This window comes from Selaginella moellendorffii, unplaced genomic scaffold (assembly GCF_000143415.4).
Source record: "Selaginella moellendorffii unplaced genomic scaffold, v1.0 SELMOscaffold_14, whole genome shotgun sequence".
NCBI classification, from domain to species: domain Eukaryota; kingdom Viridiplantae; phylum Streptophyta; class Lycopodiopsida; order Selaginellales; family Selaginellaceae; genus Selaginella; species Selaginella moellendorffii.
In genome coordinates, this window is record NW_003314275.1 from 887279 (window position 1) to 909839 (window position 22561).

Consider the following 22561-nt stretch of genomic DNA (forward strand, 5'->3'; position numbering starts at 1 on the left):
AGCTGTTTTATATTCCCGAATGAGAGGCGTGTGCAAGCAATGGAAGAATCTCATAGAGACACCCGGATTCGCAGCTCTTCACTACACACGCCACTTGCCTCATGTTTTGGGTCTAGAGTTTCATCTTTACAGATGCAATCCTTTCGCAGGACAAGAAGCAAGGGCTTGGGTTGCCATGGAACAGAACATGGATCATGTTCTAAACTCTAGCGGTGGGTTGTTGCTTGGGATGAAAGCAGAGGATTTTATGGTCTGGAATCCGCTCACTGGAGCATCCAAGATTCTCCCCCCACTTCGTTTAGAAAGTAAACCATGTTCGAAGGAGACTGCAATGCGGATGGACTCATCTGGAAAGTATTATTGGATCTGTATATTAGTGCCAGAAAAGCAGTCAATCTACGCATATGATTCAGGAACTGTGGAACAAGGTTGATCTTGACGAAAAATATGTTTTGAATACAATTATCAATGCTAATTGGGATAACAATCTATATGTATGCTCAAGGGTTTCTGAGGAGGATGTTGGGGTGTGGTGCCATAATTTGGAAGATGGCAGCTTATCTAATTTAGTGACAGCATATAGACATTGTGAAGAAGATGAATGTCATACCTATAGTATCTTCGTGGTGACAGCAAATTCCTTCTTTATGACAATTGCAACCAGCTCTACATGTTATTTATTGAGGCTGGATTCTAAAGGTTTAGTCCAAGAAGCTAGCGTACTTATCCATGGCTCTATGTTGAAGAACCTTCTAGTTTGCTTTATGAGAACATATTTTTGATTGTGCATTCAGAATTTTTAGCCATTTACAACTGCCAAACAAAGACTTGGAGAACTAATAACATTAGGAAGGATGGGGATGGGTGGTTTGAAAATGTTTTGGGATTTGTGAATATTTTTAATAATTGTAGAAAACTTATAGGGTAGAAAATATACATTAAATTTCCAGGTATATTCCAAGGATTTTCGTTAATCTGCTTAATTTTAAACCAAACCAAACGAATATTTCCTTCTGTGCCAGAGTCCTTGGAAAACCTTGGCTTGGGCTCCTCCAAAAAGTAGAGCGCGTGATTGATTGAGTTATTTTATTTCCAGAGCAGGAGAATGCATGAGAGTCGCGTGGAAGGATCTCATACCTCACGTTTTGGGTGTAGATTTTCATGACAGGATGCAATCCTTTCACAGGACAAGGATTGGTTTGCCATGGTCTGGAATCCTGCCCAAGATTCTTCCATCACTTTGTTTGAAAAGCGAACCATGTTATAAGGTGTCTGGAAAGGGGGGGTCTGTGTACTAGTGATGGCACCAATAAATGTAAATGATTCAGGAAAAACAGGATTGTGGACCAAGGTTGTGACTTTGTTTCATTGTCATAACTATACTGGCACCTGGGGATGTTGTGATTGTTGGGGTGTGGTGCCTCAATTTGGAAGATCCTAGACATCGTATAACAGATAAATTTTTCTTGCTATGATTCCCTTGTGGTTACAATCTTTGTGATTGAGGTGTGGATGTCTCCGGTATTGGGCTTCAAAACAAAGACTTTGGAGAGCTATGACATTGTGAATATATTTGCTAGAAATATTCTCTCTAGCCGATAATATTTACTGAATCAGCAAATTATTTCTGTGTTTAATTTTACTTTTTTCCTAGTTGAAAAATCACAGTAAGCTTTCTGAATCCAAGCTTCACTTTTGACCCAGAGATCTCTACGAGAGAACACCTCTTGCCACAGATCCTGACTTCCCTCTTCAGAATTCCTTAGCCAAATCCAAAAGAAATTATTTGGTCAGCAGAATGGAAGTGTAAGATTTTCGTGTTGATCATCTAAGGAAAATCGATGGAACTCTCTCTCTCTCGATAGAAAAGACTAGCCCCTCCTGCCTGCCTGCCTATCTATACTGCTAATTCTTCGAAATGAAATACCAGAATGAATAGAACGTACTTTTAGCGCGTCGCTTGACATCATCATCCCGATCACGCCTTGTTGCTCTCGCTCTCGCTCTCGTTCTCGTCGAAGCTCTCGTCGATCGCCTTCTCTTCTTCCTTCTCCACTTCTTCTTTCTCCACTGCCTTGCTCACCTCCTTTCCGGAGCACATCGCCAGATTGGTACAAGTCTCCGCGTCGGGGCTCACTCCGGCCTCCACCATGATATCAAACACCTTCCTTGCATCCTCCACCCTCTGTGCCTCGCAAAGCTTCGCCACCAGCACCTTAAACTCCAAGTTATACTTGACTTGGTGCTTCCTCATGAGCTCCGCCACCTCCACCGCTCGGTCCAGCTCCCCGGCCTCGCACAGCAAGCTCACGATCTTCAAGTCGGTCGGCTCCGTCGCCCGGATCAGCTGCTCGAAGATTCTCATCGCGTCGTCGTACCGCTTGTTCTCCACTAGCTTGTGGACGAAAGTCTTGAGCGGGGCACAGCGAGTCTTCACGTCCAGCACCGAGAACATCTTGTCCGCGACTTTGAGAGCGTCGTCCAGGCGGTCCCTGGAGTGGAGAGCGTGAATGAGCACCTGGAACGTCCCTTCGTGATGCACAACTCCCTTGTCCAAGCTCTCCATGAGCTCCGCCACCGCCTCGTCCATCTTGTCCGCCCGGCACAGCCCGTTAATCAGCTGGTTGTATCCTCCGGCGTCGAGCAGCCACCCTCGAGCGGTGTGCTCGCGCTGGAGCTCCAGCATCCCGTCCACTCCATCTCGGTCCCAGCGCATGAGGAGCAGCCGGTTGAGAGCCGAGCCGTGTGGAGTGAATCCACGCTCGGTCATCTCGGCCAGGACCTCGTCAGCTTTCTCGTTGTTCTTGGAGTTGATGTAGCCGATGTAAGTCGCCGAGTAGGCCATCCTCTGGACCTCAGGGAGGTCACTGAGCTCGTTGGCAATGAACGCTCGAGCTTCCTCCAGCTTCTCGCCGTTGCGAAGAACCGTGACGAACCGATGGACGGCCTTGCTCTCGGCGCAAAACTCCGGGCGGGTTGTGGCCCAGCGGAAGAGCGGCAGAGCAAACTCGGCGGAGGATCCAGCCATGGCGCGCTCCAGCGCCGCCACCGAGAAGGGCCCCTCGTACTCGGCCAGCTTCTTCTTGAGCACCTCCACGTCGCCACTGGATTTGGATATGATGCTCTTGAGCGTCTTGAGCGTCTTGAGCATCGGCGGGGAATCACCACTCTTCTTTGCTGGGGCAGCAGCGTCATCGCTCTTCACGGGCTCACTAGCCTTCTTCTTTTTCTCCCCCTCGATCTTCTTCTTCTCTTCATTCTTGCTTGTGCTCTTCGCCTCCTCGCTTTTGGGCGACTCCTCCTCGACCTTCTCGGCCTTCTTCCGCGGCGCCCTCTTCTTCTTGGGCTTGGCCTCCTCGATCGAAGCAGCAGCAGCAGCAGCGGCGGCAGATCCCTCTTCCTCGCTCACGCCCGCCGCCGCTTCCTCCACCGCTGCAGCATTCTGGGCTGCCGCTGCGTACCTAGCGCTCGCGCCGTAGCTCGAGATTCTCCGGATCACACCGCTGCTGAATGCGCACAATCCGCGCCTGGGAGCCAACATTGATCTTCCTCCGAAGAACCCTAAACCCTAAACCCCCGGATAGCGGCGCAAAGGCAAAAAGGGCACACAAGATATTTTCTAGAGATCCCATCCGAATATTCGAATTTCAAATCAAAACTTTTGGCGCGCTCTTATTCTTCTCTCGTTTTCTCGTAACTCTCTTTGGTTCTCAAAAGAAATCAGCCGCTGCGTTTGCGTCCCTGCTGCTAGCTAGAAACCACCAACGAGCGAACAAAATCGATCGAATCGTGGGAGAGATGGATCTCGCCTACCAGCCGGAGCCACCATCGTTGGCGACTCCATAGCCTTCCGGGAATCGCCCGTGAGCTCCACCAGGAGGAGACCGGCTTCGTCCGCGGCTCCGACGAGCATTGGGACTCCGGCTCCGGCTCCTGCTGTAGCTCCGCTTCCCGGAAGAGATCCTCTCTCCATAGCCCCTCCTGTAAACGTCCCCGTTCTCGAAGCCGATAGCGCCGTTGTTGGCAACAGGAAACCTTGCAAGTGGCGCAGTAGCAGCAGCCGCGCCACCACCCCAAGAGCTTGCTCGCCTGTTACCATAGAAGCTGTTGGCCGGGGCTCCTCCGCCTCCTCGGCCACCGCCGGACTCCCAGCGGTTGTGGCGAGGCTTTCCAAAACCGCCTCGAAGTGCCATCTCTCTCAACTCCGGTGGGACTTTCTGGTTCGCACCCTCGAGGACTTTGATCAAGTCCCTAGCGTACTTCCCGTCTTGCTCGGCAAAAAAAGTGTGAGCCAGGCCAGTGGCACCAGCTCGGCCGGTCCGACCAATGCGGTGGACGTAGTCCTCCACACCGGTGGGAAAGTCGTAGTTAATGACAACTCTGCAATACAAACAACTCGAAGGTCAGCAGAGGGAAAGAAAGAAAAAGACAAGTCTCGCTTTGTTTCGCTTACCTGATATCTTTGATATCTAGCCCTCTTGCTGCGACATCGGTAGCGACAAGAACAGGCGATTTTCCAGCTTTGAACTGCGAAAGGACCCAGTCTCGTTCGCCCTGTGATTTGTCACCATGAATGGCCACAGCACCAAAATCTCTGCGCAGTGAGCGAGCTAGTTGATCACACATTCGCTTTGTTGAGCAGAATATGATAATCTTGGACCCAGGCTCTTGAGTCCGAAGAATCAGCTCCAGCTTTCGCGCTTTGTCTTGAGGCGAGACAACTTCTACGCACTGCACCGATTGTTAGCGCAAATACCAAAACAAAACAAAAGACAAAAATGGAGACCTGAGTGATAGCCTTGTTTGCAGCTAGATCGTCTGTATTTCCAATGTTCACCTGGATGGGATTCATAAGCAAGTCGCCAGCAATCTTTCTCACTTCTTTCGGCCACGTCGCTGTGTACATAAGCGTTTGTCTCTGAACAGGCACCTCATTCACGATTTTGCGAATCTGGGGCTCGAATCCCATGTCGAGCATGCGATCCGCTTCATCCAGGACCAGGTAGGAGACCTGCCTCAAACTGATCCTCCTCATTTCCAAAAAGTCGTTCAGCCTTCCTGGAGTAGCGATAACAATGTCGCATCCCCGTTCGATATCGCGTAGCTGGGGGCCTTTGGAAGCACCACCATAAACGCACTGCAAACATAAAAGAAAGATCATAAACAAAACAAATAACAAAAATTCTTACCGTGCTCGTAATCCTGGAGGACCTCCCGAACTTGACAGCCTCCTCGTGTATTTGAGTAGCTAATTCTCGCGTTGGGGCGAGAACGAGTACTGTTGGGCCCGATCGTGGGTTGTTCCTTCGTCGCTCTAAGTGCATAAATGCTGGCAGCAAGTACCCCAGCGTTTTTCCAGACCCCGTCTTTGCAATAGCTACAATGTCACGGTCATTCAGAGCTATAGGCCAGGATTGGGCTTGTATAGGTGTAGGTGCCGTAAACCCGGCAAGTTGAACCTGTTAAAAAACGAACAGTATAAATACGTTTCCAAAAGCTTCTAAAACTTGCACTACTCCCAAGCAGAAAAACTAAAGAACAAGAAAAGTAAGGCAACATCTTAACTGATGCCGCATATTGTCACAGAATCCAGTACTTAAGTTTGCACCGGCGTGAGAGGAATGCAGTGTCAGCCTGGTTGGTCCCTTCTTCCGAAGGGTCATCCTCCAAACCCGGCAAAAGAACATTGGTACACATGAAGAGCAGCACAGCGTACGACATATGCTCCATTCTGGAGCAAATATCGCATCTGCGAAGGATAAGGGACGTAGTAAGTTTTAGCCCTCTAAAAAGCAAAGTATGTATACACTAGATCCAGAAAAGAAGACAGCATGCATGCAAGGACCAAAACCAGCAGGACAAAATGCACATACCTCTCTTAAGACTTCATCTGGAAGACCTGCCGATTCGAAAGTTATGAACGGTGCTGGAACGTTGGTTCCCTGAAACAGAAAGGCCAAGGTGATGTTATGAGCTTGCAACACCAAAATACCAAGTATTAATGAAAGACATACCACGATGGTTATCTCGTGCTGTCTCCTGTAAGAATCGACGTCAAACGGTGATGCCGTCGTTTGAGTCCGAGGGCGCTTGTAGGCATCCCGACCATTGTAGTCAAAATTGTCAGCATTCCGCTTGTAGCCACCCAGCGCACCCGGCACCAAGGCAGCGTTTGAGCCTCCATTTACAACCTGACATGAAGAGAAAACAATGAAAAATCCGAGAGAAAGTTATCTACGAGCAAGTGTTACCTGTGACTGTCCTCCAAACATCGAAAGCGCTGCTAGTTTTGGCTGCTCGGCAACCTTACTCCCGTACAGAGAACCATTGCTTCCATTGACGTGACCATTCGCCATCGAGCTCTCTTGAAAAGTCGAACCATTCACGGAAAATCCTGGAGCACCGCTGGAAGAGACTGGCTTCACATACGTCGTCTCGTTGGACTGCGTGTTCCAGTAGTAGAGATATCCAGTCTCTTCGTCCACCAGGGCCTTCCATGGAGGAGGGAGAGTTGGGTCTTCTGGGGCATAGTGAACACCAGGCGTCGATGCCACCGGAGCCACCATTCTGGAATCCAGGATCGCTCTTAGACACTAGAATCGCTGCATGCAAGGGGGAAAGAGCCACAAAATACCTCGCTGGAGCCCCAAGATCCGGTAAGAAATACCCCAATCGCGCGCCTCACCAGCAATCGATCGAGCAGAGCTACACCGCCAGCATGCTGTTGCAATGCAGCGCAATCAAGCTATCGAACAAGAGGAGACGAGATACGATACCCTGATCGTCGCCTGGGCGCGAGAGAGAGGAAAGAAACGAAGAGCCCTAACCCTAATTTTGCATTTGTGGTCGGTGGAGAAATAGACGCGTCGTGGGTTCGAGCCCCACCAGAGATTCCAGCGAATATTTAGGGTTTTAGGGCGGAAGGAGCGCGATGGCGCTCAAGCCGATCGGCAGCTGGTACGCGCTTGGAAGCCGGCATTGCGGTCGAGGTATTGGAATTCCAGCCGATGCGATGGTTTCGATTCACTGATTTCTAGTTCTAGGAAAATGGAGGTCTCTCGGCACGGCGAGAGCGAGCTCTAGCGGCAAGAAACCCTCTCAGATACCCTCCCTGGTGCGTTACATCCCCAAGCTAGCTAGAAAACACGACGGGGAAATCCTCGAGAACGTTCACTTTCCCCGGACGATTTCTAGCGGTGAAGACGATGGTGAAGAAGAGGAATTTGGGAGTGGATACTTTGACAGTGATTCACAGGCTGGGAAGAAGAAGAGGAAGGGTGCCCGGTTCTATTTTGATGACACGGAGAAGCAGCGTAGCGAGCTCGGGTTAGCATCCTTTAGAAGGAATGCTATAGAGCTGGAAGAGTTTGAAGAAGGGAATGAAAGAAACGATGCGGTGTCTAGCAACGAGACGATTTCTACAGAAGAATCTAGCAGCGATAGAGAGGAAGAGACTTCCGGGCAACAAGAAAGACTTCCAAGCTTGCATCGAATTACTAAGGAGCAGCCACCAAGAACAAAGGAGGTGAAAACTTCGATAAGAAAAGAGGTTCTTTCAAGCTTGCAACTAGTTCCAGCATCACGGCTCGTTTCAAGGCCAAGACCGGGACCTTCCACTGCGGTTTTGGATTCTAAAGCCGCTACGAGTGACGACGGCATTCCTTCACAGTGTCCAGCAATGCGTTTACTTCCAGCATCGCAGCTCAATTTAAATCCCAGAAGCATGGAAGATGATGAACCAGAGGAGTTTGACGATGAAGAAGAGGAGGATGCGTTGTTCGCCCTTGAAGTCCAGACGCGAAAGACAGAGTTGCCAAGCTTTCCAGACAGCGGTGGAGAGAGAACGGCTGCGAAGAACTATGCCGTTTTTCTGCTGAGTAAATGGTATGCTCTCTCTTCTCCTTGTTTTTTCATTTCTCTTTCCATCGTAGCATCATTTTTTCGCATTCAGGCAAAGAACCGCTGCGGAGCTCCGGAAGAAACTGAGTGAGAAGAACTACTCTGTCCAAGTAACGGAGAGCACAATCGCTGCACTGCGAGAAGAGTAAGCTGGTTTTATCTCGGTGTCCATTTCGTTGCTCATGGACTCTTCTTTTAAGCAGAGGATTGCAGAGCGACACTTCTTTCGCAGAAGTTTTTGCACAGTCGAGGTGGAACACGAGAGGCTGGGGTCCAAAACGGATAAAACACGTAAGTATTTGTCATGTTTTCTTCTCAAGCTTTCCCTTGTCTGTCGCGGTCAGGAGCTCGTCCGCAAGGGTGTTGACACCGCCAACATCGATCGGGCGCTGCAGAAAGTGTTCAAAGCGGACGGGGATGGAAACATTGTACAGGACGACGATGACATGCAGTGGGGAATGTCAAAACAAGCCCAGGAGCACATCTTTGCTCTCTCTGCTCGGAAGTGGAGTAGCGGAGGCAATATCTCGGTGCAAGCTCGGAGTCGGAGGTTAGCAGGGTGGCTCCAGCGAAGAGGATTCAGCTGGAAAGTAATCAATGGGATCATCCACATATTGGAAGGAAATGGATCCATTCAAAAAAGTTTGTAGTGATATTCAGAAGATTGTATGTATATGTCTTAGATTTTTATTTTTCCAATTCAACATATGTATTTTCCAATAATTATACATTTGTTTACACAACAAATATTGAGACTGACTTCTTTTATATGAAATTATACAATTTTAAGTTTTTGCATTTCTCAAGAGAAACGATTTTATTAGTAGTGGTTCAATAATTTTTAATTTGAATAAAATTTTTGTATCGCACTAATTTAACCTTTAGCATATTGTCATTTTTGCAAATTTAGTTATAAAAAAAATGACCAAAATTCTTGAATAAAAAGGTTTTAATGACACAGACAACATATGTTAATATAGTAATATTTAAAAACTGTAAATAAATATAACTATTAATATATATATATATATATATAAAAGCTAAAACTATTATTCAATTTTTAAGTTATAATGATAGAGAAATTAAAGGTGTAATATTTGTTGTAAGAAGTGAGGTAAACTTTTATTATACAATAAGGTGGTCTATAACATTTTCTAAATTGATTTATTTTTAGATATGCAAATAATATATAAAATCTAGATTTTTAATCAAATGAATATAGCAGTATATTATTTAAATTCTTAATTATCACCAACAATAGAAAATTATGTTTTTAAAAATATTTATGAGTTTTGTTATAATTTTTTTTACTAAAGATGAATAATTAACACCATTGAAACACAAAGGTTTTATAAATGTTTTTGTATTTTATAATTATGCACATTCTAAAACTCTTGTTTTTCTAAACGTGTCTAAGATACAACATATAATGAAATGATTTAAAGTTGCTTAAATTTTCTTTATGCATGAATAAATCTGAATTATAATATGCAATTTTAATGTTATATATTTTTTATTTTTAATAAAAATTTAGAAACATTTACTTTTATGTGTATTACTTATAAGTTGCATTAATATAACAAAAATGTCAATGCATTATTTGTAAGTTGCATCCTCTTTTAATATTATTTTATTTATAATGTTCCTTTTAAACACACAATATAATTATCTTAGTCATAACAATGGTCATACATTTAATTATAAGTTACATTTTTTATTTTTATTCCTAAAAAATAAAAAACTGCAAAAAAAAAATATTTAGTTGGAACTTTATCTTTATTTCCTTTTTATATAAAAATGTAACACCATAATCACCATATTGTATTGAATTGGTGTACATTTGTAAGTATATTTTAATCGTTCCAGCATCTTTTGTTTAATTGCAGCCAGACACGTAAAAAGCTGATCAATCACGAGGAAGTGGCCGGATGGCAGCCGTCCGATTGTCTGGCGTCTCGTACTGGACGGTCCCGCGTCCCCAGCCGTTCGATCACAAGTTTGGCAGCTGTAACTTTTTTTCCACTACGTGGTGCTACCCAACGGTGGAGATTTACCGCGTTGATAAATTTCTTACGGTTGGATGTGTTGTGTCGGGAAGAATAAAAACCTTATTATTTTCTCGTGCGCTCCTCCGTCTCTCTCTTCTCTCTCTCTCTCTCTTGTGCGCGCGTGCGTGCTTTGGCGATGGCGGACGATAGCGACGATTCGAGCAGCGATGCGGCGCTGGGAGCTCACTAACGCCGGTATGCTCGCATTTCACGAATTCCTGGTAGAAAATTCCGGCCGGCAGGAGCTCCGGCTGGAAATTTCGCTGTGGCGCGCCTAGGGTTGTCCAGATCGTCGAGAGCTCGCACGATTGAGCTCCGAGGCAGGCGCTGGATGGAATCCCAGCGATTCTACAGGCGCTGGGCTGGAATCGGTGGAATGTAGCTAGCGGACAGGGCATAGAGCAGGGAAATTCTTGGCGGACGAGATGGTTTTCCCGGTGGGGGACGTGGCGACCGTTGCCCAGATTGCTGGCCTTGATTCTCTCAAGCTCATAGCGGCTGTTGCGGCCGCGGCCAAGAACGCGCGCATGCACAAGAAGAACTGCCGGAATTTCGCGCAGCACTTGAAGCTCATTGGGAATTTGCTGGAGAAGCTGAGGCTATCGGAGCTCAGGGAGCATCCAGAGACTAGCGAGCCTCTCGAGCGTCTAGAGGAGGCTCTCAGGAAGGCTTACATCCTCGTCAACAGCTGCAAGAACAAGAGCTACCTCTACCTCTTGGCGATGGGATGGAACATCGTTAACCAGTTCAAGCTACGCCAGGCCGAGATCGACCGACTTCTCCAGATTATTCCTCTCATCAGTCTCGTAGATAACAATCGGGTACGCTGGCAGCGTGATCTTTCTTTCTTTTTCTTATTTTTTTGTTTTGCTCTTTGGTTTGTTTGTTCGGTCGTCCATCTTTCTCACTATTTCGGTTTGTTTTACAGGCCAAGCGAGAGCTCCGTGAGATACAACGAGACCAGAAAGAGTACACTCTGGACGAAGACGAGCTCCGGCTCCAGGAAACAGTTTTAAAACCTGACTTAAGCGTCAACGAGTCGAGGGAGCTGCGGAGGAACCTCTCTCGGAACTACCCGGGGCTTGCTCTCGAGGAAGCTCTCCGGAAAGAAAACAAAAAGCTCAAGAAAGAGCTCCAGAAGATGCAGTCGCTCATGGAGGAAGACCAGTGCGACGTGATCCGCCGTCTTATTGACATCACCGAGACTGACGTGAAGGGTACCTACGAGAAGGATCCCGATTATATGAAAGAAGCCAAGAAGTACGAGCAATCCAATTACGAGCAGTCCAACTCCGACGCATACACCTATCAGGAGAGCCACAAATCCAAGTAAGCTGGCTTCCATCAGATGATTCCGACTTTGTGATTCTAATCTTCGTGTGAACAGTGAAACGGCTTCTAAATCCTGGCAACTACAAGATTGGCATCATGATCTTTATGGATGCTGTGGGAGCCCCCTGCTGTGTAAGCCAACTAAATTATGTGTATTAACGTAAAGTGGCTTGCGTGTGCTACAGGCGTGGGGACATTCTTGTGCCCTTGCTGCACATTTGCTACAGTCGCGGCGACTGCCACTAATGGAATAATGCGTGAGTAAGCTTTTCATCAAGCCATGCTGATTCTCACTTACGTTTTTTTTTCCTTTCTATGTGGGGCCTCAGCCAAGCATGCTGCTTGCACAAACTGTTTGATTTACACGATGGTGCTTAGCTGCTGCTTCTACACCTGTTGCTTCCGGCGTAAACTACGCAAGCTGTACAACATCGAGGTACAGATCCACTTATTTGATTGTTTTATTTTCTCCTGATCGCGTGGATGACAGGGCGGGTCCTGTGACGATTGCTGGGCACATTTCTTGTGCTTCTGCTGCGCGCTCGTTCAAGAGGCACGGGAAATCAAAGCTCGTGAACGGGATGGAGGTAATTGCCACACTCTCCTCCTTTTTATTACGTGATTGCGAATTAGGTGAATGCGTTGCTTGCATGTGATACTCTTTGGTGATCCATTCTCACTTACACTTTTGGTGCCTGCGCATTTGCAGAGGGCAGTAGCAGCCAGAAGAGGATGATGCCCCCATCGGAGCAATGCATGGAGCGCGATCATTGACCCCCCCTTGTGCAATACCAACACTTAAACAAGGAGGTACTTTTGGATAGTGAAATGCTGGCTGGCTTTGCTGTGGCTGGCTTTCGTGAGAGTGAGTGACAGAAGTATGGTTTGGGACTGATTTCTCGAGTATGTTTCGTTTTCCCTACTTATACTTCCACGGCAGGGACAAGCCGAGAGAAAGTTTTTGTTTGTCGGAGAAGTTTGGAGGGAGGGAGAAAAAGAGAGGGGGAGAGAGATTTGGTGTTTGGTTGGGTTTGGTTTGTGACAGGTCACGTTTGTAAGAACAAGGCGTCAAAGCGAAGATAAAGATGGATCGTCCATCCATCAAAAGATATAACTTGCAACACTCGGTACCCATGGATGGAGCCAGCAAACAAGCACATACAGAGGTACTTAAAAACTTGCCTTGATGGATATTTACTCGCTCGTCGTCTCGCCATGTCTTTACTTCCAGCAAAGCAAGCAGCAGTGCCGCCTTGATTGGTGCACACGACGTTTGCATCCCTTTGACATCCACGTTTTTATTTATATGCGGCTTTGAAAATCGCGGCTAAGGGGAGCTCTCCTCTCTCTCTCTCTCCCTCTCCCTCTCCCTCTCTCTCTCTCTCTCTCTCTCTCTCTCTCTTACTTTCAAGGGGGGATCTTTTCCAAGCGCGAAAGTGATTTGCGTTTGCATGGCAACGATGCAAACGCGAAAAAGGAGCTCGCTGTCTACGTATGTGTATCCAATTCAATCACATTTACGCGATCGGAGCTCTACGTCATCGTCGTCATGTCCAAACGCTCCCTTTCCAGCCTCTGCCAAAGAAACTAATTAATAAAGAGGGAGAAGGAAAAAGGAGTCTCTAAACCTCTTCTTTGTAGCAGCTTTGGTAGAATGAATATAAGCGTTCGCTCGTTTGCCTCTCTCTTGCCTCTCTAATCTAATCTCCATCGATCATCTCGCTCCCTCTCCCAAACCCCAAAACCCAAAAGAAGAAAGAAGAAGAAGAGAAGAAAAAAAAAAATGTAGGAATCGCCTCGCCCGCCAGTGTTGTAAGAAAAAAAAGAAAAGTAGCTCCAGACATCCACAGTCCATCCAGAGAGAGAGCCCTTCCTTCCACTTCCCACCACCACCACCACCTCAGTTCTCCTCGTTCCACTCAAAGCGCTTCGCCACCCACTGTTTCACCAATCTCCAAGCTGTCTGTGATGGACTTTTAAAGGCACTTGCCTCTTCTTCCTCCTCCTCCCTGTTTTTCTATCCATTTCTTCGCTTTCTCATCCTCTGGCCTGGCCTGGCCTGGCCTGGGCTTGGCTGGGCTGGACTGGACTGCTTCCGTGGTAGAGGCCTCTCATCTCCTCCAAGCACAAGAAAGCCTGCGCACTGCTTCTCTCTGCGTATGTGTGTGTTGTTGCACGTGGTACACTGCCGCTGAGCCCGTGCACGGTGCGTTTGCTGCTGCTTAGTAGTAAGTGAAACGAGAGAGAGAGAGAGGAAGAGGCCCACCTTTTCTCTCTCGCCTTCTCTTGGACTTTGTGTGTCCCTCCTCCTGCTCTTTCTTGTAAGAAAGTACCAAAGTGAAGTGATGATGAAGTGATGATCCTTCCATCACCTCTCCTGTGTATATACTTTTTTGCCTTCCCCTCTGTGACCGCTTCGCCTCTCCCGAGAGGCGGCTTTTATAAACCGATTCCGAATGGGGGAAGCTGTGAATGAAGAAACGGCGACAAATTGCGAGAATTAGCCCCCTTCTCTCTCTCGAGGACGCAAGAAAATGAAGACGAGGCGTACCTACGGTGTGGTCTCTTTCACGTTCAATCTCGCCATGTCCGTAGACCCAAAGTGGAAGTGTTATGTAGTGAGTGTGAATTGTTTGTATGCTTTGGATCAAAAAAGCTGCCTTCTGCGCTTGCCTGTGAGTCACTGCGCTTGCTGCTGCTGCTGCTGCTACACTGAGCTCTCACTTGTGGAGTATCGGAACGATGGGCAATAGAGATCTCCGGTGGTAGCTTTTGGCTTGCTGCTGCGAGCTGAGACGAGAGCCCAAGAGAGAAGCTCTCCCTTTCCATCTCTGTTGTCAACTGATCAAACGCCATCCTCATCAACTTTCGATGCCGTGCGCTTAAAAGTTTGCCTTGTTCCACACCGCTCCCTCGTACAAAATGCCCCCAACTCCCCTTCCGGCCAAAACGATGCACCAACTGGATAAACACCCGACCCCGACCCCTGTGCGAAGGCACGGCCCTGGATCCCGAAGTGAATGGCTTGCCTCCAACCTGACTCAAAACAAAAGCCGGGACCCCCCTCCCCAGTTCCTGAGCAGCAGCATGTATCTCTCTCCTAGTGATAAAAGCCTGCAACACAAACAGCATTCAAGAAGTCATTTTTTCCTCGATCAAGTACCAAGTTTTTCTGGTGCACTAGAAAACTAGACATTTAGGACAATCATGTTGGGGAGACAGTACCCATGGATACTGCAGGATGCTGCTGCGGCGGAGGAGGAAATATAAGCCACTCCTCAAGGAAAAGCAAAGCCGCACAGCACCAAAACAAAAAAACGTCGCCCAGAAAACAAGCAAAACTGATCATCTGGAAGACTGGAACACCAACACCGAAACACAACGACCAAGCCAACCAAACCGATTCCCCAAACAACAAATTTCACAAGAAAAAAAAAAAAAAGAAAAAAAGAAAAAAAGGAAAAACGAGAAGAAACCAAAAAAATGCAGCATACCAAAATCAAGATCATGAATGCCCGACGACACTACCTCCGCCGCTGCTGCCGCCGCCGCTGGCTCCGCTCTCGCTCCCCGACCCGCGCGTGGACGACGCCGCAAACGGCCCCAGCGGGCTCAATCCCAGCACCGCCAGCCCCGCCTCATACGACCCCCCACCGATTCTCGCGATGTCCATCACTTGCTCCCGCGTCAGGTGCTGCTCCCTCGCGATCTCCAGCAGCTGGTCCCTCGTGAACATCTGCTGCTCGTGCTGCTGCTGCTGCCCAATTCCCAGATGGGCCGCCCCGGCCTGCGGTGGATGAGCTTGCGGCGATTGCTGGTGTTGTTGCTGGTGCGGATGTGGGTGTTGTGGATGTGGATGTTGATGCTGCTGCTGCGCCGCCGCCGCCGCCACGGCCACCATCGGCACTGATGCGCTTGTGTACCTCGCGAGATCCTGCTGGGCGATGGCCAGCTCGTGCTGCAAGCGCGCTACTTGGCGCTGGAGCATGGAGATTGCGCCGACGCAGCCGTAGACGGGATCCTTGACGCGGGCGTCGGCCTCGTAGGCGAGCGAGTTGACCGCGTCCTCGCGCTGGTGTGGGGGGAGCTCGTTGAGCAGCTTGGTGATGTTGCTGGCTCCAAAGATCTTGTGCACGTTTGCGAACTTGTGGGGCTGGTCCGGCGGGAAGTACGGCGCGAAGACGCACTCGGGCGTACACTTTCGCCGCAGGAACTTGCAGGCGGCACACGGGGAGCTCGAGGACGATGCCATGGCGGTGGTGGATGGCGACGAAGATGAAGCGCTGCTTGATCTTCTCCTGCTGCTACCACCGCGGCCAGCCACCTTGGATCGGAATTTAAGACTCTTCCCGAGCGCGCCCTCCAATCCTCGTCTGGCACCTGATCACATCGCGGATCTCCTGGGCCTCCTAGTCTTCGTCTTGGTGACCATGGAGCCGATGATCTCGAAGGATAAAAAAATGATATATCCGGTGCTGTGTGGGAGCTGCTCGAGGCGAGGCGACGAAGGAAACACCAGTGGTTGACGATCGATTCTCTTGTTTTGTAGCGTCGATGGCTGCTGGCTGGCGTTGCTCACCGCGGCGACGGATCTGATTGACGAGGAGGAGAAAAAAAAACTGGCGGAAGTGGCACTGTGGTGGCTCGGGAACAACGAAAGCGGTCCCTCTCGTCTGGATTGGGATTGGAGATCCGTCCTGCCGATGGCCGAAGCTTCACAAACCTAAAATATTCCAAGTCTGCGTTGAATGCCACCAGCAGCCAGCACGCAACCACATGTGAGCCGGCCACAAAGAAGAAATACTTTTTTCTCCTCTTTTTCTTCCTCCTCGCCTCCTCCCCTTCCGTGATCTTCTTGCAAGAACGATCCGCAACAAGGCGCGCCTCACGAGAGATTTCGCCGACAAAGCAAGCAGCAGCACCTGTGAAGGCCGCCCGGTAACCACCGCGCCGGCGCGGCACAGCGCCTTCTTGGACGATAATCCGGCCGACAGCGCCGAAATTCTCCGCGCGGCAATGCAGCCTGGCCAAGATCCGCGACCACGGCCACGGCCGACGCCTGCCCGGGCGAATTCTCGACCAAATGCCGCTGGGATTCGCCTCACAGCACCCGAATTCTCTCCGGCAGTGCCGCAATCCCGCCGCGGCTCCACGAATCGCGAGCATACTGCTGCCGGAGCTGCCGCATATCGATCGATCCGGATGGAGGATCCGGAAAATATCCCTAATCACGCAAGAGCTCGGCCGCGCAAAGATGAGACGATCGATCACGCAAAGAGAAGGAGAGAGCGCCCCAAGACGCGCAAAGCAGCACAAAGAGGGCAAAATGGGAAAAGAGAGAGAGAAGAGAGATGAGAGCGGAGAGAGGGAGAGAGGGGAAAACCTAGGTTGGTGGTGGGTGGGAAAAAAAAGGGCCTTCCTTCCAGGAGGGTTTATCACCTCTTTAAGAGGGTTTAAGCCGACAGCCAGTGACCGCCCGACGCGTGTCCAGGACCCCACGTGGAAGTTACGTTACGCAAGCGGTCACGCCGACGTCAGCGGTTCCTGCCAGCGTGGCAGCGCCACCCCGACAGCTGGCGTACCGCCGGTGGCACCACGTGGAAGATCTCTGCTCATGGTCAGCATCGCTTAAAGAAGCTTCTTTGCGCCACAAAAAAGAGGCGGCCTTGTTCTTGTGCTATGTGACCGTGACGTGGCCGCGAAAGTCCATGCTGCGTCAGTGAGGCCATATGTCAGTTTTCCGGCCGCGGGGCGGTGACGGGCGCCCGTCACGGCGGATATTCCATATTCCAGTGGCATCCGGGGTCTCCATCGATCGATCCATGGGCGGAACTAGATTTCCATTTGGCCGCTAGCAGCAGTAACACTCACCACTACGTGACGAGCCCGCGAATAACAGAACGAATATGCGGGTTTACGCTAGGGTTTAGCGGGGGGGTTTGAATGGTCAACTTTGTCTTGGAGAGACATTGAATCGAGCAGCATTCGCTCCATCTATTGACAAGCCCCCCGTACGGATTAGGGCTTAAGGTGATATGCCAATCAAGAAATACGGCGGATCTCTTGGCTGGCATGTCATTCTTGTGTTCTTCAACGATGGCATTGGCGGGCAATATGGAAAACGAGTGAAACAAATGAAGGGATGGACACCAGCGAGTGAGAGAGTGAGAGAGATTATACGTTCAAAGTTTAAAGAAGCGCCAGCAAGGCAGGACCCTAAAATCGAGCTGACGTGGCAGGTCGCGAGTCGCTTGCGGCATTTGTGTGTGCCTTGTCGGCGGCTGTGCCGGCTTTGTTTCCACAGTTTTTTAGTTTTAATTTTTTATTTTTATTAATTTTTTTTGAGCTTTATGTTTACAGCTTTCTTGAATTTTTTCTATAAATCAAAAAAGAAAATGGAAAGAAAAACCAGCAAATATTTAAGACATAGAAGACTTTGAGAGCGTTGTCTCTGTCCAATTCATACAACTTGTACTTTAACCTATCGATCGATTGCGCAGATAGACACCGAGATCCCCGACTTCCAAGGGTATATAACTGCTATGGTTTCGGCAGACAAATAATTCCCGGCTTTTCCGTCCAACTCCAGATTGTAACTGGGAGCTGGAGGCTCTGGCGCTCGAATTGATTGAGTGAATTGGATGTAAGTAATGTCGCCAGCGACTCGCTCGCTTGTGAGAGTTCTTCCTCGACCAAAAAAGGAGATTTGGAGATGGGGTATGTTCCGTTTTATAGCAGGAATCTTTTCTTCTGTTAGATAAGCAAACAAACGAGGAGATCGTTTTCGGTTTTCCAGCCATCGAGGTACGGGAAGAACATTCTCTAACTGGAGAACCGTGCGAAAGCGATGGGATATTCCTCCCTTCCTGTGTCGATTGTCTGTCCATACATAAAAAAACTCCAAGCGCTAGAATGTCTATTTTGCATTCTCGGGGCTTTTCGGAGGTTTGATTGCTTTGAGGCATACTATGGTAGGCTATTCTATTTCCTTAAAACATGTTAAAGTTCCAAATTTTAAGCATTTTAATTCACTTTATTTCATTTTTATTACTCTTTACAAAAGTTTACAATTTTTTCGCTAGCCCGAGCAAATAATTTTTACATGTTTTGTGACATCGGAACAGTAGTACACCGAGAGTCGGGAATCAAATGATCCAGGACAGTATTTCTGGATTTTTGGTAAAAAAATAATGGAGAATTAGAAAAATAAATATATATTTTTCCAAGTTTATACTTCGAGCTTGAAATTCCTATTTGAGAATTGTGCGCGTACTGTCGAAAACATTCCAACCGTATGAAAGTGTACATATTTGGAATTCTCACTTTTAACCCTTGTCCAAGAAATAATATAAAAAACGGAATGATGTGGCAAATTCTGGGCCGCGCGATTCAAATCCTCTGACGGCCGGATGGCGACGGGCAATTAAATGGGGGAAGGTGGAATCACTACTGGGTGGAGCGCAACACCAGCGAAAGAGAGCAAAGAGGGAATGAGAGAGGAAGATTCTCTCGCCTTGGTGCGTGACCTAGGTCTTAGCCCGGCTATGGCGCCGCGACGAGGAGGTGGGCGACGGACGGCGCCTTGAGAATGTGAGCATTCTTTCGGAGATTTCGATCCGGGAGCTCGCAATGGCGGCACGGATCCTTGCCATCGTCTTGCTCTGTAAGTCTTGCCGAATTTCGGGCGGTAATCCACCAGCATTGCGAGCGCTTGCTCATCTAGTGCTTGGCCGTGGCCAGGGCTTGTAGGTTTTGGAGATCTCAAGGCCGAGGAGGCGCTACCAGCATTCGATGGGAATCTGTCGATTCCCGCGGTTGTAGGCGCGCAGCCGCCCTTCTTCCTGCCTGTGTCGCCGAGCGCGCCTGGAGCGATCCCCATTGTCTCGCCATCGCCTATGATTCCAGTTCTGCCCAATCCATCCTCGCCAAAGCTATCAGGTAAGTGTGCCTCTCTTTTCCTTTCGCATAAGCATACAATGCTTGTTGTCTTCCATGCTAGAGTGTAAGTTGGATTTCTTTGAATTTGCCTCGTTCAGTGTGTCTGCATGGATATTATACTTCTTTGCTTGCGTCTCAGTCTCATTCAAATGCTGGCTTGAGTGTTCTCCAAGTTGGTGTTTGTCTCCTTTTTGTTGTTTTCGACTAATCGAACTAAATAATGTTTTCTTCTTGTCTAGGACACTGTAAGCTCAACTTCTCGGCTCTAACTCCAGCAATCGATCGAACAGCACAAGATTGTCTCGCTCCCTTGGCATTGTACGTGGGCGAGGTTATCTGCTGCCCACAGTTGCAGACACTCTTTCGTCTAGCTCAAGGGCATCACATTAACACGTCCGGTCGGCTCACTTTCAATCGTACTGAAGCAAGCTACTGTTTCTCCGACATTAGCAGCCTGCTGGTGAGCAAAGGAGCCAACACCACCGTATCGGAGATATGTTCCATGGAGCCGAAAAGCTTGACAGGAGGGCAGTGTCCGGTGTACGAGACAAAGGAGCTCTACAGGCTTGTCAACACTTCTAGGCTTCTCCCGGCCTGCAAAGGAGTGGACCCCCTGAAAGAATGCTGCAAGCCGGTTTGCCAGCCAGCGCTCGAAGAGGCCGCGTTACAGCTCGCCTCGAATGGCTCATTTGGATTCGTGAAACAGAGCGGACTTGTTCCAGCCTCGGCGGATGATCAAGTGTTGGAAGACTGCAAGGACGTTGTTCTTGCTTGGGTCGCTGGTCAGCTCAATCTAACCGAGTCTAACACGGCACTCCGGAATCTATTCAGCTGTAAGGTTAACAAAGGTGAGACTGATTCTTTCTATTCTGGATAGAAGTTTTCCTAAGCTTTTGTTCTTTTCAGCGTGTCCTTTGGTTTTTAGCGACGTATCTGCAGTAGTCGATGATTGCCATGGACTCTCGCCATCCAACGTTACCTGTTGCAGCTCGCTGCACAGATACATCTCCGAAATGCAGCAGCAGAAGCTGATCACGAACTTGCAAGCGCTAGAGTGTGTGAGTTTACTCGGCTCGATGCTGCAAAAGCGGGGTGTTACAAGCAATATTTACGATCTATGCGGCATCTATCTCAAAGATTTCAGCCTTCAAGGTACCGCAAGCTTCTCCTTTGTGTTTCGCTTGGCATCTAAAACAAAGGTTTTGTTCTTCTCTTGTAGGTGCTGGAGATCAAGGTTTGTGTTTGATGCTCACTAGCTTTGTGCTGCTGGTCTTAAAAGTGTTGTGTTTTTGTAGGGTGCTTGCTAAATAGCTTGCCGTCTGATGTGATGATCACGAGTAGCTCCGGCATCACCTTCACTTGCGACTTGAATGACAACATCGCTGCTCCATGGATGCCAATGTCTTCGAGTTCCCTGTGCTCTGGAGGAAGTAAGCCACTTCCCTTTTACTACTCAAAGCTCATCCCTCTTGTTTCTACAGGGCCAAACATTTCCTTCCCAAAAATCCCACAATCCGCGGCTCCCCTCACGTCTGGTACGACTGATCTGTTCTTTTGATTCTCGTTTCATTTCTCAAAACGTTTCAGGAACTAACTTCGCAAGAGCCAGCTCGATCACTGCGTTTGTAGCTCCGCTCCTGATCCTGGTGATACTATCAACTTCGATTTGACACAACTAGCGCGAAAGTTCTTCCAGTCGATAGAATACATATTCAAGGCTTTCGAGTGTAAGGGAGTTCCTCTTTTTCTTCCTCGGTCTAAGGTTTTATGATATTTCAGAGTATATAAAAAAGAACTTAGCTTCTCTCGATTTTCCAGACTTATTGCGGTGAAAAATAAATCTCCCAAGTTTCTCCTCAGTTCTTCACTGTTGTCACGTACTTGATCAAGAGAGAAGTGATCTACACAAAAAACGAAACGCTCGATCAAAACTCCAATCGCAAAGATATGCAAAATCACCTCTTGAGACACTCTGGATGCCTCCGACGAGAGCGTTTTTATCTTGTGCGTGGTGTCGGCTTCCAGCTTCTTGGCAGTGGATCCAGAGTCGCCGCTGCTCTGCTCGATCAAATCCACTGGAAAAATTAATTGGAGGAATCGAGACAAGGAAACTCTCACCTCTGCGAGTTTCTTCCGGTACTCGCTCTCTCGCTGAGCTCTGTAAGCCGCGACTTCTCTGTCGGCTTCCTCCTTGGCCTGGCGCAAGCGGGCCATCTTGGCTGCGATCCCACCAAAGAGAAGAAATCATTGAAATTGGATCGAGCAGCGATTGGATTCGGCCGCGAATCGCAAAGAGAACTTACCGCTCCTGGCATTGGCGACGATGCTCTGCGCCTCCTGTTCCGCCGCCAGCAGCTGCTGGATCCCTCCCTGCGACTTATCCATCTCCCCTTTGCGGAAGAACCCTAAAAAAGATACCGATCGAATATAATACAAGCCTCGTATATATTCTAAAATTTGTCTGGAACCCTAGCCTATTGGAAAACATTGCGCTTTCCCCTCTAAAATTCTTATATTTGGAGAGTATATTTTCCATGAGACAGGCAAAAAACTATTGGGCTTGGGCACATTGCAAAAGGCCAAAGACAATCGAGTCTGTCTTCATGATTGAAGTTTCAAGGTCTTATATGCTATTAAGAAGATCAAGTGGTGTTGTTGGAGAAACCTGTCTACATCCTCCTTTTTGCCAGTGAAATGGGTGATTATAATATATCATGCTGTACTATCTTGTACCATTTTATACTGTATTATATGAACTTTCTCTTGTGCTCATTAGCTGGATTTTAATGTGTATTGTTTGTATGATCTTAACTTAATGTTATCCTTTGAGTTAGTAAGATCTATAGATGGTAACCAAAAGTTTTTATTATATTACCATGGGTAAAACATAAGCCTCCCTAAATTTGCTACTAGTGGATCCTTCCTAGACATAATTATGGCTGTAACAATACTAATTGTAGAAGGAGGTAAGAATATTGGGTATGAAAACTATATACATTTTTATTTTTTTTAAAAGTGTTTTAGTATACAAAACTTATATAGAACATAGTTTTATTTATTATACATAAGTTAGTACAATATTATAAATCCCTGCTTCAGCTATATAATCAATGTTGGTGAACAGTTGGCCTTTTAGGAATGACAATTTGGGGCAAGAAGTGCTATCGTGTCTTTAGGAATCCATAAATTAGTTTAGATTCATTTAAAATAATTTAATATTATTTACTTAAATCCCTTTATTAATATTAATTATAATTAGTAAAGATTCTAAGTATTAGTAAAATGAAAAATAAACAAATTAATATTAATATTAAATCCATCAATCCAGAGTGTACTCAGTCACT

At 47.8% G+C, this 22561-nt stretch overlaps 7 protein-coding genes and 1 long non-coding RNA gene across 14 annotated transcripts; 3 read left to right on the plus strand and 5 right to left on the minus strand.

The window, feature by feature from the left end:
• Positions 1 to 1978: 1978 nt before the first annotated feature.
• On the minus strand, positions 1979 to 3541 carry LOC112346421 (pentatricopeptide repeat-containing protein At5g65560-like). Its single transcript, XM_024675383.1, has one exon. It carries the CDS (start codon positions 3539 to 3541, stop codon positions 1979 to 1981), a length of 1563 nt encoding a protein of 520 aa, XP_024531151.1.
• A 92-nt stretch (positions 3542 to 3633) lies between these two features.
• LOC9646606 (ATP-dependent RNA helicase-like protein DB10) lies at positions 3634 to 6821 on the minus strand. Of its 2 annotated transcripts, XM_024675162.1 has the most exons (9): positions 6777 to 6817; positions 6635 to 6721; positions 6252 to 6567; positions 6015 to 6191; positions 5874 to 5942; positions 5190 to 5459; positions 4787 to 5137; positions 4454 to 4731; positions 3634 to 4380 (listed from the first exon to the last, which is right to left on the minus strand). In XM_024675162.1, the coding sequence occupies exons 3-9, from the start codon at positions 6564 to 6566 to the stop codon at positions 3810 to 3812; spliced, it is 2031 nt and encodes a 676-aa protein (XP_024530930.1). In that variant the 5' UTR covers position 6567; positions 6635 to 6721; positions 6777 to 6817; the 3' UTR covers positions 3634 to 3809. The 2 variants fall into 2 exon arrangements, with proteins under 2 accessions (XP_024530930.1, XP_024530928.1); XM_024675160.1 differs by having other exon boundaries at positions 6635 to 6821.
• An 82-nt stretch (positions 6822 to 6903) lies between these two features.
• LOC9632166 lies at positions 6904 to 8619 on the plus strand. 2 transcript variants are annotated; one of them, XM_024675476.1, is made up of 5 exons: positions 6904 to 6989; positions 7038 to 7884; positions 7952 to 8044; positions 8103 to 8190; positions 8244 to 8619. In XM_024675476.1, the coding sequence occupies exons 1-5, from the start codon at positions 6932 to 6934 to the stop codon at positions 8547 to 8549; spliced, it is 1392 nt and encodes a 463-aa protein (XP_024531244.1). In that variant the 5' UTR covers positions 6904 to 6931; the 3' UTR covers positions 8550 to 8619. The 2 variants fall into 2 exon arrangements, with proteins under 2 accessions (XP_024531244.1, XP_002970225.1); XM_002970179.2 differs by having other exon boundaries at positions 7044 to 7884.
• Positions 8620 to 9999: 1380 nt separating this feature from the next.
• LOC9646607 (protein MID1-COMPLEMENTING ACTIVITY 1) lies at positions 10000 to 12960 on the plus strand. 2 transcript variants are annotated; one of them, XM_024675127.1, is made up of 9 exons: positions 10000 to 10768; positions 10876 to 11276; positions 11335 to 11411; positions 11465 to 11536; positions 11609 to 11715; positions 11770 to 11866; positions 11989 to 12089; positions 12220 to 12445; positions 12511 to 12960. In XM_024675127.1, the coding sequence occupies exons 1-7, from the start codon at positions 10373 to 10375 to the stop codon at positions 12051 to 12053; spliced, it is 1215 nt and encodes a 404-aa protein (XP_024530895.1). In that variant the 5' UTR covers positions 10000 to 10372; the 3' UTR covers positions 12054 to 12089; positions 12220 to 12445; positions 12511 to 12960. The 2 variants fall into 2 exon arrangements, with proteins under 2 accessions (XP_024530895.1, XP_024530894.1); XM_024675126.1 differs by having other exon boundaries at positions 10000 to 10142; positions 10190 to 10768; positions 11989 to 12445; positions 12511 to 12600.
• On the minus strand, positions 12558 to 13194 carry LOC112346357. Its single transcript, XR_002992385.1, has 2 exons — positions 12908 to 13194; positions 12558 to 12854 (listed from the first exon to the last, which is right to left on the minus strand). It is a non-coding gene; the product is annotated as an uncharacterized LOC112346357 (long non-coding RNA).
• A 66-nt stretch (positions 13195 to 13260) lies between these two features.
• LOC9646608 (protein ASYMMETRIC LEAVES 2) lies at positions 13261 to 15574 on the minus strand. 3 transcript variants are annotated; one of them, XR_002992383.1, is made up of 3 exons: positions 14808 to 15574; positions 13831 to 14393; positions 13261 to 13745 (listed from the first exon to the last, which is right to left on the minus strand). XR_002992383.1 is itself a non-coding variant. In XM_024675128.1 (2 exons), the coding sequence occupies exons 1-2, from the start codon at positions 15529 to 15531 to the stop codon at positions 14380 to 14382; spliced, it is 738 nt and encodes a 245-aa protein (XP_024530896.1). In that variant the 5' UTR covers positions 15532 to 15574; the 3' UTR covers positions 13261 to 14379. The 3 variants fall into 3 exon arrangements, 1 of the variants encoding a protein (XP_024530896.1); XR_002992384.1 differs by having other exon boundaries at positions 13261 to 13494; positions 13546 to 14393; XM_024675128.1 differs by having other exon boundaries at positions 13261 to 14393.
• Positions 15575 to 18717: 3143 nt separating this feature from the next.
• On the plus strand, positions 18718 to 21076 carry LOC9632167 (uncharacterized GPI-anchored protein At1g61900). Of its 2 annotated transcripts, XR_002992382.1 has the most exons (9): positions 18718 to 18942; positions 19020 to 19217; positions 19457 to 20065; positions 20124 to 20369; positions 20437 to 20451; positions 20513 to 20647; positions 20699 to 20752; positions 20805 to 20944; positions 20997 to 21076. XR_002992382.1 is itself a non-coding variant. In XM_024675125.1 (8 exons), exons 1-8 carry the CDS (start codon positions 18909 to 18911, stop codon positions 20885 to 20887), a joined length of 1374 nt encoding a protein of 457 aa, XP_024530893.1. In that variant the 5' UTR covers positions 18718 to 18908; the 3' UTR covers positions 20888 to 21076. The 2 variants fall into 2 exon arrangements, 1 of the variants encoding a protein (XP_024530893.1); XM_024675125.1 differs by having other exon boundaries at positions 20805 to 21076.
• LOC9646609 (V-type proton ATPase subunit G1) lies at positions 20946 to 21656 on the minus strand. Its single transcript, XM_002970419.2, has 4 exons — positions 21521 to 21656; positions 21336 to 21436; positions 21177 to 21275; positions 20946 to 21118 (listed from the first exon to the last, which is right to left on the minus strand). Exons 1-4 carry the CDS (start codon positions 21600 to 21602, stop codon positions 21074 to 21076), a joined length of 327 nt encoding a protein of 108 aa, XP_002970465.1. The 5' UTR covers positions 21603 to 21656; the 3' UTR covers positions 20946 to 21073.
• Positions 21657 to 22561: the final 905 nt, after the last annotated feature.

Bases quoted from the DNA above. Each gene is read 5' to 3' on its own strand.
- LOC112346421 (XM_024675383.1), bottom strand. From the start codon at position 3,541: ATGTTGGCTCCCAGGCGCGGATTGTGCGCATTCAGCAGCGGTGTGATC.
- LOC9646606 (XM_024675160.1), bottom strand. From the start codon at position 6,566: ATGGTGGCTCCGGTGGCATCGACGCCTGGTGTTCACTATGCCCCAGAA. The intron at 5,943-6,014 runs GTATGTCTTTCA...TTTCTGTTTCAG, and splicing joins AGCACGAGATAACCATCGTG to GGAACCAACGTTCCAGCACC. The intron at 5,138-5,189 runs GTAAGAATTTTT...TTATGTTTGCAG, and splicing joins CCTCCAGGATTACGAGCACG to TGCGTTTATGGTGGTGCTTC.
- LOC9632166 (XM_024675476.1), top strand. From the start codon at position 6,932: ATGGCGCTCAAGCCGATCGGCAGCTGGTACGCGCTTGGAAGCCGGCAT. The intron at 7,885-7,951 runs GTATGCTCTCTC...TTTCGCATTCAG, and splicing joins GTTTTTCTGCTGAGTAAATG to GCAAAGAACCGCTGCGGAGC. The intron at 8,045-8,102 runs GTAAGCTGGTTT...TCTTTTAAGCAG, and splicing joins ATCGCTGCACTGCGAGAAGA to AGGATTGCAGAGCGACACTT.
- LOC9646607 (XM_024675127.1), top strand. From the start codon at position 10,373: ATGGTTTTCCCGGTGGGGGACGTGGCGACCGTTGCCCAGATTGCTGGC. The intron at 11,412-11,464 runs GTAAGCCAACTA...CGTGTGCTACAG, and splicing joins CTGTGGGAGCCCCCTGCTGT to GCGTGGGGACATTCTTGTGC. The intron at 11,867-11,988 runs GTAATTGCCACA...GCGCATTTGCAG, and splicing joins AGCTCGTGAACGGGATGGAG to AGGGCAGTAGCAGCCAGAAG.
- LOC9646608 (XM_024675128.1), bottom strand. From the start codon at position 15,531: ATGGCATCGTCCTCGAGCTCCCCGTGTGCCGCCTGCAAGTTCCTGCGG.
- LOC9632167 (XM_024675125.1), top strand. From the start codon at position 18,909: ATGGCGGCACGGATCCTTGCCATCGTCTTGCTCT. The intron at 20,066-20,123 runs GTGAGACTGATT...TGTTCTTTTCAG, and splicing joins CAGCTGTAAGGTTAACAAAG to CGTGTCCTTTGGTTTTTAGC. The intron at 20,648-20,698 runs GTAAGCCACTTC...TTGTTTCTACAG, and splicing joins TTCCCTGTGCTCTGGAGGAA to GGCCAAACATTTCCTTCCCA.
- LOC9646609 (XM_002970419.2), bottom strand. From the start codon at position 21,602: ATGGATAAGTCGCAGGGAGGGATCCAGCAGCTGCTGGCGGCGGAACAG. The intron at 21,276-21,335 runs GTGAGAGTTTCC...TTGATCGAGCAG, and splicing joins ACCGGAAGAAACTCGCAGAG to AGCAGCGGCGACTCTGGATC. The intron at 21,119-21,176 runs GTGATTTTGCAT...TTTTTTGTGTAG, and splicing joins CATCCAGAGTGTCTCAAGAG to ATCACTTCTCTCTTGATCAA.